The sequence below is a fragment of the Harpegnathos saltator genome, unplaced genomic scaffold (assembly GCF_003227715.2).
Source record: "Harpegnathos saltator strain DR-91 unplaced genomic scaffold, Hsal_v8.6 scaffold180, whole genome shotgun sequence".
Taxonomy (NCBI): domain Eukaryota; kingdom Metazoa; phylum Arthropoda; class Insecta; order Hymenoptera; family Formicidae; genus Harpegnathos; species Harpegnathos saltator.
Window position 1 is genome coordinate 76,635 of NW_020229962.1, and position 18,376 is coordinate 95,010.

At 37.6% G+C, this 18,376-nt stretch overlaps 2 protein-coding genes across 4 annotated transcripts; both read left to right on the forward strand.

Moving 5' to 3' along the window:
* Positions 1-9,461: 9,461 nt before the first annotated feature.
* On the forward strand, positions 9,462-10,908 carry LOC112588270 (uncharacterized). Its single transcript, XM_025297595.1, has 2 exons — positions 9,462-10,284; positions 10,681-10,908. Exons 1-2 carry the CDS (start codon positions 9,462-9,464, stop codon positions 10,782-10,784), a joined length of 927 nt encoding a protein of 308 aa, XP_025153380.1. The 3' UTR covers positions 10,785-10,908.
* Positions 10,909-11,674: 766 nt separating this feature from the next.
* Positions 11,675-17,764, forward strand: LOC105181333 (protein translocase subunit SecA). Of its 3 annotated transcripts, none has more exons than XM_011138036.2 (3): positions 11,675-13,570; positions 13,642-14,394; positions 14,475-17,764. In XM_011138036.2, the coding sequence occupies exon 3, from the start codon at positions 15,390-15,392 to the stop codon at positions 15,963-15,965; it is 576 nt and encodes a 191-aa protein (XP_011136338.1). In that variant the 5' UTR covers positions 11,675-13,570; positions 13,642-14,394; positions 14,475-15,389; the 3' UTR covers positions 15,966-17,764. The 3 variants fall into 3 exon arrangements, with proteins under 3 accessions (XP_011136338.1, XP_011136337.1, XP_025153378.1); XM_011138035.2 differs by having other exon boundaries at positions 13,642-14,055; positions 14,132-16,114; XM_025297593.1 differs by having other exon boundaries at positions 13,642-16,114.
* The last annotated feature ends 612 nt before the right edge of the window (positions 17,765-18,376 follow it).

Sequence of the window (18,376 nt, forward strand, 5' to 3'; positions counted from 1 at the left end):
ACATGATAACAATATGATCGAGGAGAAGAAACTGGAGAGGCAGGCTTTGGAATGGAATAAAGGACAGCTGTTCTTTGATATAGACAAACGGTTGTACCAGAAGGAGGACGGAGATATCACGTTGGAGAAGAGGCTGTTCAAGGAATTCATTAGTGGCGAGAAATATAAGATATTGAAACGCAGGAACGTTTTCACCTACAACAAGAAGGCAACTTACGATGTGGATAAATTGGAGAATGTAGTCTTTCCGTGCTTTGACTCGATCACTGTAGAGGATTTTACCGAACGAGGTATTTCTGAGAAAGATGCGAAACGGATTTTAACAGATCTGGTCAATCAAAGCATCCTATCAAATAGAGAGGAAGACATGTACCGATTAGTCGTCCATTACACCTATATCACGTATCTCCAACTACCTTCTTGCCCCATCTACGAAAGCTTCGTGATACAGCTGTTGAACATTTGCTTCATGTACAGAATAGCGTTGCAGAAATTGGTACAAGATTTTCAGGACGAAGCGGTACCCGTCAACCTGCAGTTAATAACCGAACCGCACCAATCGGTGATCCGTTCGTTGATAGAGGAGAAGATCGTCAAACTTGCCAAGGTATCCAGCGATAATGATAGACTGGAGTGCAAATTGCGGAACATATACAAGCGAATTATATGTGGAAAGGATGTTTTCATGCAAATACTCTATAAAAACAATCTGATACCGCGGATGAAGAAGGATGCAGAATTATTTAATTACATCGTTCACAAAAAATGGATCGATGTGATGGAGTCGTTAGAGGAAAATGTAATTAAAAGTTTCAAGGGTCAAAATCATATGAAGAATACGAGCAAATCGTTGAACACATCGGTAGAAATGGCAACAGGAATGTGGCACCCCAAGGCGTCGTCAATTCTAATGTACAATTATTATAGTTTAATAGGGAAAGAGCGAGAAAAAATCTTAGTGTTCGTCGATGGTGAAACTCTGAGGTGTACACGCGAATCGACGAATTACGAGGGACCGACAGAAACTATCAAGATCATCATAGATGCTCACAATGACCTCGGCAAGAAAGCCACGATAAAGAATATCGTCAAAACCTTAGAATCTTTGCAAAACACGTTCAAGACCTTGGACGTGCCGGACTGTAGCATGATGCCGCTGTTGAAGTATATGGAAACAAGCGAATTTTTCAGCAGTGGTGATTATTCGATCGAAGAGCTACGGGTCTTCGCGATGAACGGTCTGGATGATCTTTTGGTAGTTCAGGAGCAACGATGGAGCAGGAAGATGATATTCAAAGCCGCTGCGGTAGTTGTATTCGGCATAATGCAGATCATACTTGCTACCATATTACAAATCTTTTGGGCTAGCACTATGACATATTTAGCCGGTGCTTTGATATCCGAGGGTGTAAGCGATATCTTCTTCGCAATCTTAGCTTTCAGGAATGGTTATTTCAGCTGGAAAAGCTATATGAAACATAAAATAATGAATCTGGCGATCACTGGTTTGAAGTTCAGCCTTAAAGCGATGTTCTCATCCGCAAGTGAAACCTCGTCCTACGAAAACAGCATAGTTGAACCCAACGTCTCGTCAGTCGGCAAGCAGGTGTTCAACGAACTGGCGCACAAAGGGACCCATTTTCTACAGCAGGAATTTACGAAGCGTGTCGCGATAAGCAGCATGCAAGGTGTCACGTTTGATCTAACGAGCGCAAATGTAGATTGGATCATATACGATTATATGAAGGACGTATGCCGGGACATTGGTTCCTTCATAATGGAGAGGATTGGAGAAGCTATAGAGATGCATGTCACATGCGATGCTTTGAAAATGGCGTATCGAACGTTAGGCCGGCAGGACGCGACAGCGTTGATAAGAGACCACACCAACGATTTTGCGAGGAACACAACCTTTGTTGAATTGTCGCGTGTATGCAGCAAGGTGGCATACATCCTAATAAACAAAGTCAAGAGATTCAGGTCCCTTCGTTTACCGTTCGGCAGCTCGTATAGGAAGACGCTGATGAAACTAATGGGTCCGGTGAATATGATTTTGGAGAAGTCGGATGCTCTCTGCAATGTGTGGAATATAACAGACAATATGCTGAACAAGTTGCAAACGCAGATTAGCGAATCGAGTGAGATGAACACGAGGATCAAACAAGACCAACAGAACTTGACGGACGACGATATGACCACAGATATGAACAGATTCAGGTATGATGTCATAATAATGTGGGAGATGATACTGTGTACTCGAGCCAGCCAGGTGATCGACAAAGAGATTGTCAGCCCCATCATGCATACTGTAACGTCATGCGTACTAAACTACGCTGATAGCCCTATACAATCGATGAATATCGATTATAAGAAGTGCCAGTTCTTTGACAGGTTCCAACAGGACAAACGAGAATATGAGGAGGAGAAAATGAGAAGAGGAGAAGGAGGAGCGGAGAAGATCAGGGTTACATCTGAAGAAGAATATCACAGAAATCTGCAAAACTTGCTGATAAAGACCCACAATCCCAAGTTGTTCGCGGACATTGTGCGCGAGAACGTGCCAATTGACACGACCTGCGTGGCCGCATGTCGCTGGGTCCTACACCGCATGCTGGAGAATCACGGGTTCAATGTCGAAAGATTGATCCTGGTCAGTCCAATGGATGAAGCATACGGCCTATCGGAGTATATCTCGATCATGTTGGATGATAAACAGGGCAAAGTTAAGATCTTGTTGCAGGATGGTTACTTTCAGATTAGTAGGAAAGACAGACATGACACGGGGGACTTCTCCGACAATAGCCTGTATGAAATCCTCTGCCAGTACGTACCTGGCCTAGATAGGATGTCGGCGGAGACGTTCAGGGAAGAAGTAGCAAATGTAATCGAAACTAGCCCCGGTATACGAGACCGCTTGTTGTATGGATGGCATCAATTTAAGATAGGGATCGAACTGATCAGTGGTAAAAAAGCCAGAAGCCAAAGTGTTTCATGTGAAATATCCATAGAGGAAGACGAAGAAGACATGAAAGATTGGGCACAGAACAATGACTATGACGTGGATCTTACTGTGAATAAAGTTTTAAGCAACAAGGAGTTACAGCATCAACGTACGAAAGCTCTGAATGCAGCATTTCAAAAATGCTGCGAATTTGTCAGACAATACAAGAACGTGGAAAGGAGACCCGTTAATCTCAGACTGGAGGATTTCAAACCCACTCTGTACGACATAATATATGTTAATACTCCGTACGAGGGTGAGATATGTTTTTTCCCAGTCCAAATGGAAGCAGAGTTGAAAGTGCTCGTACCCGAGACAGAGAAGCAAACGGAAATAATTAAGTTGAAGATTAATATCAAAAATCCTTGCATTACGGAAGTGAAGCATGGACCGAAGGTTCCTCATGTCGGCTATAGCGTAACTGGATGCGGCGATTTATCATTGAGAGCACGCGGACATATATTGATAAATAAAGAGGGCAACGACTTCCTTCCACATCGAAACGGTAATAATATTGATGTGACAAGTCTACTTGCTGAAGAAATGATCCCCGATGATCAGCAAGTTTCTATCTTGAGGATGTTCGCAGGACCGTCAGACTACGAGAAGGTTCTCGCGCAATATGTTACACAGAATTTCGACCTTTCGAGCATGAGAGGTAAAAAATTCTTCAGAACATTTTACTAGCGTTTTGATTTATTTAATCACAGAGAAAAGAGCTGTTTCAATTGGAAATTATTTTTAAATGAAGCCAAGAGATAGTATGTTGAGGTACTTCCAAGGAGAGCAAAAAATCATGTTGACGTCAAAATGACTATAAAGTGAGGAAGAACATCCACAAAGCGACGAAGAACATGTCTTTATTATAATTCGATCATTTTCTTATTTATCATAATTTGGTCATTTTGATATCATAATGAATTTTCTGTTCTACTTGGGATGTAGTTTTTTTATTGATGTTCCTGACCTTGACATGTGATATTTGATTATATGTATCTCGATATAATTTTAATGTGTGATACAATAATGAAATTCATTTAAATATTCTCTTTGGGATTATCAATAATCTCAATCGATACATATACAATATATATAATAGTTTTAATATATATAACCTTTGTTATGTCTTATATTTATGTCAGATATAAATATTGGCTATATATATATATATATATGAGTTTTATATATAATATTTATATGGTTATTTATATATGATATAATATTTACATATAATAGTTAGTTTTGATATAATTATTATTATATATATATAATTTTTGTTAGTTTTATATCTATATCAGGTATAAAAATTGACTATATATGTGTCATATTATATATTAAATTTATATGAATGTAACTTCTTATATGTGTATGTGTTATTTTAAAATATATGTATAAGATACTTAATGCAATCAATTTTTAATTTTCTAGTTAATTTATATGTAACTTTTATCATCGAAACACCTATAAGATATTATATGTTGAGGGTCGTAAAGACCAGTGCCCGGCTATTATTATTAAAATAGGGAATAAAGAGTGTTTGAATCCACATATGAAATGAAAGAGCCGATGTCGATGGATGCGATGTGCGAAAGTATTGTCGGTACTCCCCGCCGAGGCGTTTAATCCAGCAATCGAATAACCAGTTTATTGTGGAGTATTAAGAATACATATATTTTTATTCAAGTACAATTGCAGACTCATATTTAATTATTAATGCATTATTATTTAATACATCATATGTCCTCAATATCCGATTAGAGATCCACAGGTGTGAGATATTTTTTTTAAATTCGTTGTCTGATATAAAAATCTTACAACTGTTAAAAGAAACACATCTTCCTCTATATAAATATTCCATTATCTTGGCTTAATACTTGCTTGCTTCTGCTTAAGAAGCTTCTCACGAAGTTCAATCGAACATACACATGTGTATATGTGTTGTTTGATAAGTTTCGAGTTTAACAATGAAACACATATTTTTATGCAAAATGTGTTTTATTTTTCAATATAGTCTTCTTTTAGCTCGATATACTTCGTTTCCATCTCTTTTCTAGTCCTCTCATTCCGTCAACAAAGTAGGTTAGGACAAGTCCTGCAAAATACTCGTTTGCAGCGGCTCAGTCACTTGCTCATTGGTCGCGAATTATTTTTATATCCTAATCTTCCTATTCCTTTATGTTTTTGGGATACGATTATACGATTTCATGCACTTTGTTGACCATTTTCTCAATTACAGTTTTTGAGCGATCCGAACGTTTTTGGGTTCATTATCAAACACACTGGTACGGGCACAACTACGGTAACCCAAACTTTCACCGTTGAAAACGAAAAAGCAGAATCACCGCAAACAGAATCCAACTAGGTTTTTATTACTGTTGGAATTTTCCTTTTTAGATTCAAGTATTTAATCACAGAACGATATTGGATTTTTGCATTGTTGAAAAATGTACTGACACGCGTAATACAACTGGCTGTGAAAATAAAACTAAGCGTTGCTTATGACTGAAAAATTGCGAGTAATTATTAAAAGATGTAAAAGATTAAGAAGTAGCTTTCACACCTTCCAACACTTTCCGACCAATAACGTCATCCTTATTTTTAGTCTTGAAACTTATCATTAATAAGTTATCAAATAATCCATGTATATATATATAGAACACTTAAAAAAAAGAATTCAAGACTTCAAGAATAGATAGTATTCACAAAATGCAAGGAAAAGATATTAGTAAATACGTGTCGAAAAATTAATATTGCCGGAATTACGAACAAATATTTATTTTGATTAAAGTAAGCGACTTACTTAATATATTACGGAAAAGAATGCGCGCTAACGGATTGTAAAAGCCGTCATTTTGAAAATAAATAACTTTTAAGAAGGAATATTAATCCGTCGATTCTCTTAAATATAAGAATATCTTGTTTTAAATCATAATAACTCGTCTTTTTCCGCCTTTCTTTTCATGTTTATATTTTCAAAAGTTTATTTTCCAGTCTGCGAATAATAATTCGCGTAATCAAATATTTTGTCCTCAAACGGTACAATCGTACTCTATTAATTTAAAACCATTCGCTATTGCAATTAAACTTCATTCTCTATTAAGATTTCATTAATCCTTGCTACTTAGCGATCACATTAATCTATTCATGCCAAATAACTTTGCTGTAAATTATCTCTTTTCGCTGTGCAATGATACGCGTTTGCGTAGAGGAGGAACATATGTTGGCTTCACAGAATCTCTCCGCGGCATGCGATATGATACACACAATCATCGATGGAAGTTATAAAAATATGTACATCATCGATAAGCTTATCGCATTAAAATCAATATCTGATAGTGAGTTGTGCCGTCCTTGACTACCTCTTCCCTATACGCGACCAGTTATAGGAAAACTATTTACCTTTATAACTAAAAAACTAAGTCTCGTATAACATTTTGCAAACAGGAAAATCGTTTTAAAATTCGCTCAAAAACACGTATGTGTGCACATGCATGATACGATGTCCTTGCGAGGTTAATGTCATATGAATGTCATAGGAATGATGTCATAAAGACACAACGTACATATAAGATAGAGCGCATTCGATGTCGCACATTTATATGATTTTGGTGTGACCTCATTGTGATTAATATGACCTTTATGCTACGTGGGTAACAATAACGTGGGTAGCTATGCATCTTTATGAAAATTTTGAGAAATATCTTGGATATTTGAGAGACCTATTTGAGAAATATATTTGACATATAATTATTGACAAAACTGAAAAATTTTTATACAACAGAATACATTATTTTTTCAGAAACTATAATTCTTCGAAAACGTAGAAAAAAGAATGAGATCTCCTTAATTGATAAAATACGTACAAAAACAGAAGTGAAAAACAGAGTGAGAAAAATTTCAATTTATCCTCTGCATATCAATATATGTTTAATTAAAAATAATGTTCAGTTAAAAATAAAAAATAAAACGGTAGCTTTCATAACAATTTTTCAAGGTTATGATCATGTAACTCAAAAGAATAAAATATTTTAGTATCTTACGATTAGTTTTAATTGCATGAGATCCACTTGACATTCGCACGAATAAAAGGAGCAAAAGTTTGTTATTAGTATTATGATGAATAGACCACTATATGTCAGGAAATCCTCAAGATTAAACAGCAAACAGCAGAAGCTGGTGTTTGCCCCGATCAGTCGGCCGCAGATTGATGTGCGACTAACTCTTGATGTCTGGACTGAATTTTTATCTATAACAAATATAATTGAGCTCAGAAGACTGAACGAAATATTAAAACCAACACTGCATATAAGGTAAGATTCATAAATTTGTTTATGTGAATTTAAACAAGATAGCAAGTCCTTAAAGTTTTTGAAAAGTTTGATTATAAAATGCCGATTCATCTCATTGTGTATGAAATTTTCTCCTTCATATAAGATATCAGGTTCTTTTAAATTGGATAAATGAATTTATTTTTTCCGTGAGAATTTTATTCCTTTACGAAATATCAAATCTTTAATATCTTATAGAGATTTTTCTTTTCATATTCCCAAGAAACGATAGGTAATGTGTAAGAATTTTATTCTTTATATCCATATCATAAATATATTCTCCTATGCCGCATATTCTAAATGTCACATCCTTAATGTCACTATTTGTCAGAAGAAAAAGTGGTACTAGACTTTTTTGCTCTATTTAGTCTCAAGAATATATTTTTACAATAGCGCCCCGACTTTTGTTAACTTGCTGATTTTTGGAAATTTCAACATCATCAAATTAACCAAATTCAGGGCGCTATTGAAACAATATATTTTTGAGACTAGAATAAAAAAGTCTATTTATATAATTTTTGAAAATAGAATAAAAAAGTCTAGTATAATTTTTCTTCTAACAGCGAGTATAATTAGTGAGTTAGAAAATAGTTAACGAGATATCGTGAGTTAAATATTTAAAAAATGATTAAATTTTCCTTAAATATCTCAAAAATTGTTAGGTAAATAAAAAAATGTTTCAGACAAAAGTTGTCCAAATTAATTGCTAGAAAAAGATGTAATGAAAAATTGGAGTATCCATTTAAGATTTTTATGTTGATCTTGACTGGATTTTTCAAGGTTATCCTAAGGTCACATTCATAGCGTCAGTAAATAGATCTTTTGAAGTCCTACAACTTTTGTCCGAAATATTTTTTCTAAAATGTCGAGTTAACGAAAAAATCGGGTGATCCGGGTGGTCTGAAATACCCGGTATATATAACAATAATTATAATAAGTATACATGGACATGAAATGTGTCACGGTTAATATTATGGGAGCATGTGTCAGTACTTAATATTTTAAATGCCGGAAATTTAAATTGAACGGCGAGAACTGCGATATGTGTGTGTATGTGTGTGTGATCTTTCGATTTATCGAATATTATCTCCGCACACTTTATTCCTAAGAATCAATTTAACTGATTGAAATCATTTACATGGAACTGGCGAAATGGCATTTGATATCATTTTCAAATGTAAACATGTTAACATACTGAACCATATATACAATAATCTTCAGACGATCTCGATCGTCACTCGCAGATTTGTGACGTACGTAACGTCTCACGTAAAGGAATTAATCGCATATCAGATGTCGACGAACGCCATCGGTCTGGTCTTCGCTTAAAGTAGTTTATTTGAAAGAATATAAACGATAACGCAAGTGCTAGCAGTATGCATTATGCTTACTAAATATGTGTGTTTTCGTAGGAACAGATAACATATTGCTAAGCAACGCATATTAGAACTCTCCACAATTTCAACGGAGGCGTCAGCAAACGTTATCTGATACCTCTGAATAAATGAAATAAAAAGGTAGGTAATCGTTCAATCAATACAACCTGCATTCGATAATGTCTCGGCTTTCTCCTATAAATATTTTCTTTAATAAAAATGATATTCTATCATTCATAATGTACACGAAAATATATTAATGAATGTCATAACATGTTTCATTTTCCCTTTTTCTAGATATTGCCAAGTTCAATAGCTAACAATCTAGAGACATAAGATATGCAAATATCATGCTTTATCAGATAGAATTATTACTAAGGATAGTTTTTAGGATTTAAGAATTACGTATCAAGATACTATACATATAGCAAAATTACAAAAGAAGTCATAATGAAGGTAAGAGATATTTCAAATCTAATACGAACAAATTTGTGGAATCATGGATATTCTTTGGAGCAAATAGAGAATATCATTGAGAAAGAACATAACATTCAGTTGAATATTGTCGATCGTACTTACATAAAGAATAAATATGTCGAGTACTGTTTGGAGTACTGGTTGGAGGAGATCGATAGTTTTTTAGAAGAACATTCAGCTGACGGCCACTTAATAGAATAACTCACTGCTTTGAACAACATCAGATATTTTGTTGAAACCCCGTCTTCGTTTAGTGAGTCGAATTATTACAAACTTTTGATGGAACACAAAGATCTTATTGAACAACACAAAGAAAAAACCTTGATGAGAGATTTTAAAGGGAAATGCCTGAAACTTACAATGGCACATAGTAACACCGTAATTAAGGAGATTGACTTTCTTAAGGCATTGCTCGAATTTTTAACTATATTTGAAAAATGCGAGGAATATCCGGACATAATGAAGTTACAATACTTGTATGAACCTGACATATCAAGCGATAAATTCTTTCAATTAATTATGGACCTTGATATCGCCGATTATGACATAAAACTTAAGCAATTGCAAAACATGGCGCAGTCATTAATGGGACAAAAACATATTGCTTTAATGGATAAATATCAAGAAATTATCGGAGTATATTTTAAACCGGTAACACTAGAAAAATTGACGACTGATAATCAAGTCGTTATTGAAGTAATAGGTGGAAATTTTTACCTAAGTGATATCATCAATGATATCAATTCCATGTTGTTACATGACTCTTGCATAGAAGAAGTTCGTTTCATATGTTCTGGCATCATGTATGTCAATGAAAATTTGGAGAACAGTACATGGCATGGAAAAAACATCGTGGTGTATGCTAAAGCGATTGTAATTTGTCACAAGTGTAAATGGGATATTTCTGGAATGTCCTCAGACGCAACAACAATTATCAAAGCGAAAACCGACGACGACGGTGTAGGTATAGACGGAGAGCATGGAAAATGTGGAGAAAGCGGCGGAAATGTTTTCATTCATGCAGATAACGTGTTGCATCCGGAGATGCTGGAGATTTGGTCCAATGGTGGAAATGGTAGCGATGGTCAAAGCGGCGGAGACGGTAAGAACGGAAGAGACGGGACAGGAATTTCTTATGTAGATTTCACTAGTAAATTCCCAAGTAGTGGGAAACTTGTTGGTAAATTTCTGGTTAGGAACTTGAGAACCATAGTTCGTAATATTTGTTCCTTAGGACAAATAAGGGTATCGTGGCTAAATGGTAAGAATCGTTCAGTAGAAGATATAATAAAATGCAAAAAAAGATGCAATGTATACCTAGAGGCTGTAACAGAAGACGGTGAAGAAATTTACTTTTCTTCTTCGTTCGGCGGCCAAAGTTTCGTATTGTATAAAGGCACTTCAGGGTGTCCCGGAGGACGTGGCGGTACGGCTGGTTTAGGTGGGCAAGGAAGATACCCCGGTGAAGTGATTAGTAACGACAATGGTATTGTCGTAGTTTCCAATTCGGGCGAAAATGGCGAGAATGGCAAAGAAGGTAAATGCAGCACCCACGGCAAAAATGGCTGGGACATGTCTTTTATCGATTGCGCACCTGGATGAAAGGAAATTATTATGGTACTAATAAGAATAACAAACTCGAGTTAAGTTATTATGACAGCAATGCTTCGAATCGGATATACGTTCCTTATTGTGCCACGAATTTTAACAATAAGTATGTACAAATAACAGAGATTAGCATCCCGGAACTTGCAAGTACGACGTTCACAGAGAAAGATACTTCAATGCGCTCTGAGCTCCAAGCTCGAAGTAAGAAAAAGAAGAATATTTCGCAGAAACATATCATCAATGCAGTATTCTCAACATCTGATCAGGATAAACATCAATTTGTATCAGGAAATCCAGTCGTACTTGCGATATGCTGAGGACACACTTTCAGGAAAACGGTGGAGGAGAGAGGGCAGCAAATAAAGGAAATATCGAAGATAACTGTTATGCATGCAAAACCATTTGCTCAAAAAAATGCAAGAGTACATAACACAGTTTCTCCTATTTGCTTCACTGAGTCTCAATAAACACATGAGAAGTCTTTGGAAAATTTGCTAAAAAGTTTACGACAAGCTTCATTAAATAAGTGGTTTGAATTAAAAAATGAGCAACTTGGTTATTCTGATTTTAATTTTTTGTTTAAGCTTTACGAACGGTTGAAAGAGAAACATGCACAAAAGAAGAAAGAAAACACGAATGACAGTGCACATGATATTCAAGTACAATTGCAGAAAAATATTGAACAACTCTTAATTGAAAAGTATCGTTTAGCTGTTCAACAACAAATCGCATTACATATAGACAAGTCTCAGTGCATCACTAATAACAAATTTGAATTAACATCAAAGAATGCAACAAAGTATTTTCGTAAAGACGAAAGTCATCTGCATGTTAATGTAAGTTTGCACAAAAAGTTGGGCAACTTGCAACAGTACTTCTTCAAGGATAACGAGACGCAACGCAAGATGCTCTCGAAATTTTGCACAGCAAAAAACGTAAGCAAATATTACGACGTTTTCAAGTTCTCTATTGCATCCTTTGTAATGGACGAGGGTGAAAAAGAGGGAGTGCATCCAAATGTGACGAAGTATTACGAAGAATACAGCAAGTTCGTCGGCGAGCAAGAGACTAAATTGAAAAAATTTTATAAAGAATCAGACCTCGACGCAGGCTTTTGTAACAAAGTTGTAGGTCAGTTCTTCCGAAGTGTAAATAACACAAATGTAGAAAACAAGTTAAAGGAGGATGCGAAAAAGGACTAACAATTGAAGGAGCTTTACCGACAATTTAGTGAGATGTTCAATGAACATTTAAGTTGGGAGGAATGTATGAAGAACACGAAAATATTCAAGGAATATGTACGACATATAAAACTACACGGTCCGTTGTCACCGAGTTACCGAGAATTGTTAGCGTATATATTCAACATTAATATCTACATGTACATCACGGATCGAAATAATCAAATCTGTTTGTTGGACGTACACAATTCGCAATCTACAGATGTTATATACCTCTTGTACAAGAACTACACACTACTGAATGTCAATCAGAACTCCCTCCGACTGGACATGGAACGTAACGGCAGAGCTAATATGTGCGCAAAAATAATCGCAGAAGTGGAGTCGATGGAACATAAAGCAGACCTCGATGAATATATGAAGAAAGGGTTGTTTCTCCCTGGAAGAAAAGAGGATAACAGTGTTATCTCCAGTACCGAAATAGAAATCGACGAGAAATTAGATATGTACGAAATAACACGACACTTTTCCTTCTCAGAAGAGAAACAGAAGCTACGATTCATGCTGGATAAGTTATCATCTAAGTACATTGAACAACGTGAGATCATTCACGCTATAGCCAAGATTTTCTCATGCAACGGTACACATTACCTACAACGAACTCTGTTGCCTGGTGAACGCAGTACTGAATTTCGTCATCGAGGACTGTCCTGGCCTAAATGTATTTAGCTGGATAATCACGGCATATCCACAGCAACAATGGTTAAACGAAATTATATTGTTAAAGCTCGAAAATCACTTTCAAATGTTGTTGGATGAGATACAAAAATGGAGGCAGTGTTTGGCGAATATTCATATGAAAGAAACTCTGTTACTATCGAGCTTCAAATTGGGACAGAGAAAATCAGAGAATAAAGCCTTCTCGACGGAATGTATAAGAAACATTTTGTACTTGTTGAGTAATATTTCGGAACGCATGCCCGGACTCCATGCGTTGGAATTATCCGAGTGGCCGTACGCAATCAAGGAGAAATATTGGACGACCAAACTGTCCGTGTTAACTGAATGGAAGGACGAAGAATTGCAGAGAGCCTCTCATTACTTGTTATCTTTGGAGAACAGCGCCGGCATTTCTTTCGCAGATGCCTTGATGGATCTTCTCATAAAAAATGGTGTCACATTGCAATCGAATAAGAGCATAAGTGTAACAAGCGAGGTGTCATCCTGTTTTCAAAAGAAAATCAGCTCGATAAATACTCAAGATTTTTTCCAGATTCTGTCAAGTTTTCACAACGGAGAGTGGAATTTGTCCAAGGAAGTTCTCATTAAACTCAATGACTACCAGATCAACCAATGAACAATCCTGATGAAAGAAATGTTCCCTACTAATGGGGAAGATCGTAACATAAAAAAGCTGATTGATTTGATCAGAGGCAATGGCAACACTTCCGAACGTATTCTGAAACATCTGATTTCTATCAGGGACATCATTCAAGCTATGAAACAAGTAACGGCGACGAGCGAGAAAGTGATCAAAGAGGAAATCGTGAGACACAAATCCAACATAGAGATTTGCGAGAAAGAAAGTGATAAACTGCAGTACGTAAACAATTATATGACTGATTTGCTGAGTCTGATGGACAACATATAAATATGAAGAAAAATTTCAGGCTTCGCGACACGCAGAAACTTGCTGTATTAGTACTAATTAGGAATGAATGCAGCATACTGATGCAGGTATCCACGGGAGAGGGTAAATCGTTGATTATCGTGGCATTGTCGATGTTGAAGGCGCTCTGCGGTCAAAAGGTCGATCATCACCAGCTCGTCGGTATTGGCGAAACGTGACTGCAAGGTCAACAGCGATATTTACAACCTACTCTCCATTAGTGTATCGCACAATTGTGATAATGACATCGAAAACCGAAAGGAGGTGTATTCCTGTAAGGACGTCGTTTACAGAGAACTGTCCGACTTCCAGCGCGACTATCTGCTGGATCAATTCTACGGTAAGAACATTCCAGGCAACAGTAGCTTCGAGAATGTCATCATAGACGAAGTGGATAGCATGCTGCTCGACAAGGGTAACAACATACTGTACTTACCGTGTCTGGACAAGCTTGAGACTATTTATGTGTATATCTGGAAGTTTATTAACAGGACTTTCACGAGCCAAAAGCAGATCTGCAGATCATCGACAGTAAAGCGATCAGACAGGCGATCTTATGCAATATGTACGGCTCGTTTTCGAAGGAGGACATCAGGAAAATCGATGGATATATAAGCGGCCAACAAATAAATGCCATATGGGAACGTTTGATCAAATACAATATAATCGATAACGTCGGTTACCTACTAAAGGACAAAGTGAGCGAAAGAGACATCGTGGAGGTATTGTCACCCGACTTCAAGCGTTACGAACGGTATCTGATCTATCTGTTTCAGCAGATTTCCAAGGATGAGAAATCCGTCGTTGTTCCTAATTATTTGAAACCGTTTGTAGCCCTCCACTTAGACACTTGGATCAACAGCGCCAAGTCGGCGTTATTTATGCAAGAACGACAAGACTACATAGTTGATATTGATAGAAAAGACAGCAGGCCGGATCTCAAGGCCAATATCACTATCATTGACCGTGACACAGGTACAGACGAGTTGAACTCTCAATGGGACGAAGCGTTGCACCAGTTCTTGCAACTGAATCATGGCTGCAGGCTGTCGACACAAAGTTTAAAGGCCGTATTCGAATCGAACGTGTGTTACTTGAAGCTTTATAATAATCTATATGGCTTGACCGCTACGTTAGACTCACAGCGAGAGCGAGATCTACTGCGAGAAATCTACCAGGTGGACTTCGTCACGGTACCGACTACGAAAATGAGGAAGTTCAAAGAATATAATCCAATTGTCTGTGCCAACCTGCAGGAATAGCGTCAGCAGATATGTTCGGAAGTTGATACTTATACGAAAGCAGGCCGATCAGTGTTGATAATTTGCGAGACCGTACAACACGTAGAATCTCTGTATAGGGTGTTAGGCGCCAAGAACATGACAAACTTGCATACGTACACGCGCGAATACGAATCATTCGGCATGGCTACTGAGCGTCTGTGTGAAGGTCAAATCATCATCGCGACCAATTTGGCCGGTCGTGGTACTAATTTCAAGATCACCGAATAGTTGGACAAGGCGGGCGGCCTGCATGTTTGTCTCACGTATCTATCAAACAACAATTGGGTAGAGTAACAGGCTTTCGGCCGTGCAGCTCGGTATGGTAACAATGGTTCCGGTAGATTGATTGTCCTGGGCTTGCGGTACGTGCAAATGTCGCACCTGAAAAAAGAGCGGGACTTTGAAGAGATCCGTCGCATCACCGATATCAAGCTACACTGTGAAACGCGAATAATTGTAGAAGAGGATGCTTTTTACCAATTTAGAAAGGTACCAGCAGCTGGAGAAGAATTTAAGGGATGAGGTATGTGATGAAGTGAAGGAAATACTGCTGCGTAGCTGCCTGGACGGATGGGCTTTCTGGTTGGATGAGAACAACAAATATATAAACGGTACATTGGGCGAGCAGAACACGAAGAAATATAAAGCTTCCCTCAGCAAACTGATCGATCGCTTACGGGCATTGAAGTCGAAAGAGAGCAAAGACTGGGTGTACTGGACTCGCGAACCCACCCAAGTTATCAGGCTCGCCAAATATTTCGCACGAAATAAGCAGCAGGACGCGGCGATTGAGCTGTTCGATCGTGTTATCAATGAAGAGCCTAATTTCCCGGAAGGGGCGCATTATTACAAGGCTTTCTCGTTGATCAAGAAGATCGACAAGAAGAACCAGAGCACTTTAAAGGAATTCAAGAAAGAATTGCGGGAAGCGGCGAAATTCTTCAAGAAGCATCGCGATTATGCGAAGTGGGCCGTAAATACCATCGAATACCTGAAACAGCGAAATTTCGGTACCATAGAGATCGACTTGTTCATGGAGTAACACGAGAACATCAGCACCATATATGAGATCTTTTTACGATCTATTGACGATATGTTCGGTCATAATGTGACGTCGCAGAATCTTGAGAAATACGATATCAACGAGGAGTTAGCCGAGACTTTATATCTCGACTTGATTAAAAACGACATTTTAAGGAGGCCGAGAGTATCGAAAAATATTGAGGAAGGCATCGTGAAGAAGATCTGCGAGCATCACGAAGTAATTCCGACAGAGTTGGACAACTTTCTTATGAAGAAACGTGACTCCTCTATACAGCTACAGCAATTCGAGAAGGATATGAAGAAGTCGGTGAGGATGCTCTATAAGGAAGATTTCTGGAAGTTGCTAGTGAAGCAGAAGATCTTGAAGGACGAAGTGAAGTAAAAATTGTCATGAAAAAGCTACGGAACATTGATCCCTCTTTGTTGATATCGCTGGACAATATAATCGAGCAGAAGAAACTGGAGAAGCAGACTTTGAAATGCAATAAAAAACAGTTGCTCTTCTTCCAACAGGACAACGAGGACGAAGATATCATCTTGGAGAAGAGGCTCTTCAAGAAATTCATTAGTGATGACAAATATAAGATACTGAAAAGCAGAAACGTTTTCAACTATAACAAAAAGGCGACCTACGATGCGGGAAAAGTGGAAGACGTAATCTTTCCATACTTTGACTCTATCACTGTGGAGGAATTGACCGAACGAGATTTCTCGGAGGAAGATACGAAACGGATTATAACGGATCTGATCAAGCAAAAGGTCTTATCAGATGGAGAAAAAGGTCTTTACCGATTGGTCGTCCCTTATGGCCAGATCGTGAATCTTCAACTACCTTCTTGCCCCATCTACGAAAACTGTATGAAAATGCTGTTGTACATCTGTTTACAGAATAACGTTACAGAATAGCGTTGCAGATATTGATAAGAAGTTTCCAGAGCGAGGTGATATCCAGTAGCCTGCATTTAATGCCTAACCCGCATAAATCGATAATCGATTCGTTGATAGAAGAGAAGATCGTCAAACACGCCAAGCTATCCAGCAATAATTATAGTCTGGAGAGCAAATTGCGGAACATGTATGAGCGCATGATACGTGGAAAGGATGTTTTCATGCAAATACTCTATAAAAACAATCTGGTACTGCGGACGAAGAAGGATGCAGAATTATTTAATTACATCATTCAAAAAAGATGGATCGACGTGATGGAGTCGTTAGAGGAAAATGTAATTAAAAGTCTCAAGGGCCAAGATCTTATAGGAAATACGATTATAGTTTAACAGAGGCAGAGCGAGAAAAAATTTTAGTGTTCGTCGATGGTGACACTCTGAGATGTACACGCGAATCGACGAAGTACGAGAGACCGACAGAAACTATCAAGACTATCATAGATGCTTACAATCACTTTGGCAAGAAGGCCACGATGAAGAACATCGTTAAAACCTTGGAAGCTTTGAAAAACACGTTCAAGACCTTGGACGTTCCGGACTGTAATATGATACCGCTGTTGAAGCATATCGAAACAAGCGAATTTTTCAGCAGTGACGATTACCCGAGCGAGGAATTACAAATCTTCGCGATGAACAGTCTGGATGATCTTTTGGTACTTCAGGAGAAACGATGGAGCTGGAAAATGATATTCAAGATTGCTACGGTCGTCACGTTAGGCATGATGCAGATCATACTTGCTACCATGATACAAATCTTTTGCGCCGACATTATGACGTATATGGCCAGCGCCTTGGTATCCGAAGGTGCGAGCGATATCTTTTTCGCAATCTTAGCTTTTAGGAGCGGCTATTTCAGCTGGAGAAGCTATATGAATCATAAGATAATGAGTCTAGCGATCACCGTCCGCAAGCGGAACCTCGTCCTACGCAAACAGCATAGTCGAACCCAACGTCTCGTTAGCCAGTACGGAGATCATCACGACGTCAGGTAAGCAGGTGTTCAACGAAGTGATGCGCCAAGGGACCCAGTTGCTAGAAAAAGAGTTCACGAAGCGCGTCGCAATGAGCAGCGTGGAAGGCGTCGCGTTTGGTCTGACAAGGGACATGTCACAACTGTCCGGAACCGATTTGATTCTCCTTCAAATATGTTGTTAAATATACAAATCTAAAAGACATATTTTTTTATATGTGCGAATATTGAGTTTTAAAGGGTGAAACACCCCTTTAAAGAAAAATGGTATTTTTCTTTAGAATCGAATATCTGCTAAACTATAAGCGATAGAAAAAAAAACATGTAATGAAAATTTAATCGCTTGAAGAATACTTTAAAGTTATATGAACAAAAATTTTTTATTTTTATCTGTTTTTTAAGAACCCCCACCACTTAATTTTTTTTTGCAAAATAAAAAAAATTTTTTGTACCTAATTTAAAGCTCATTTTTTTCCAAATTCAACCATATAT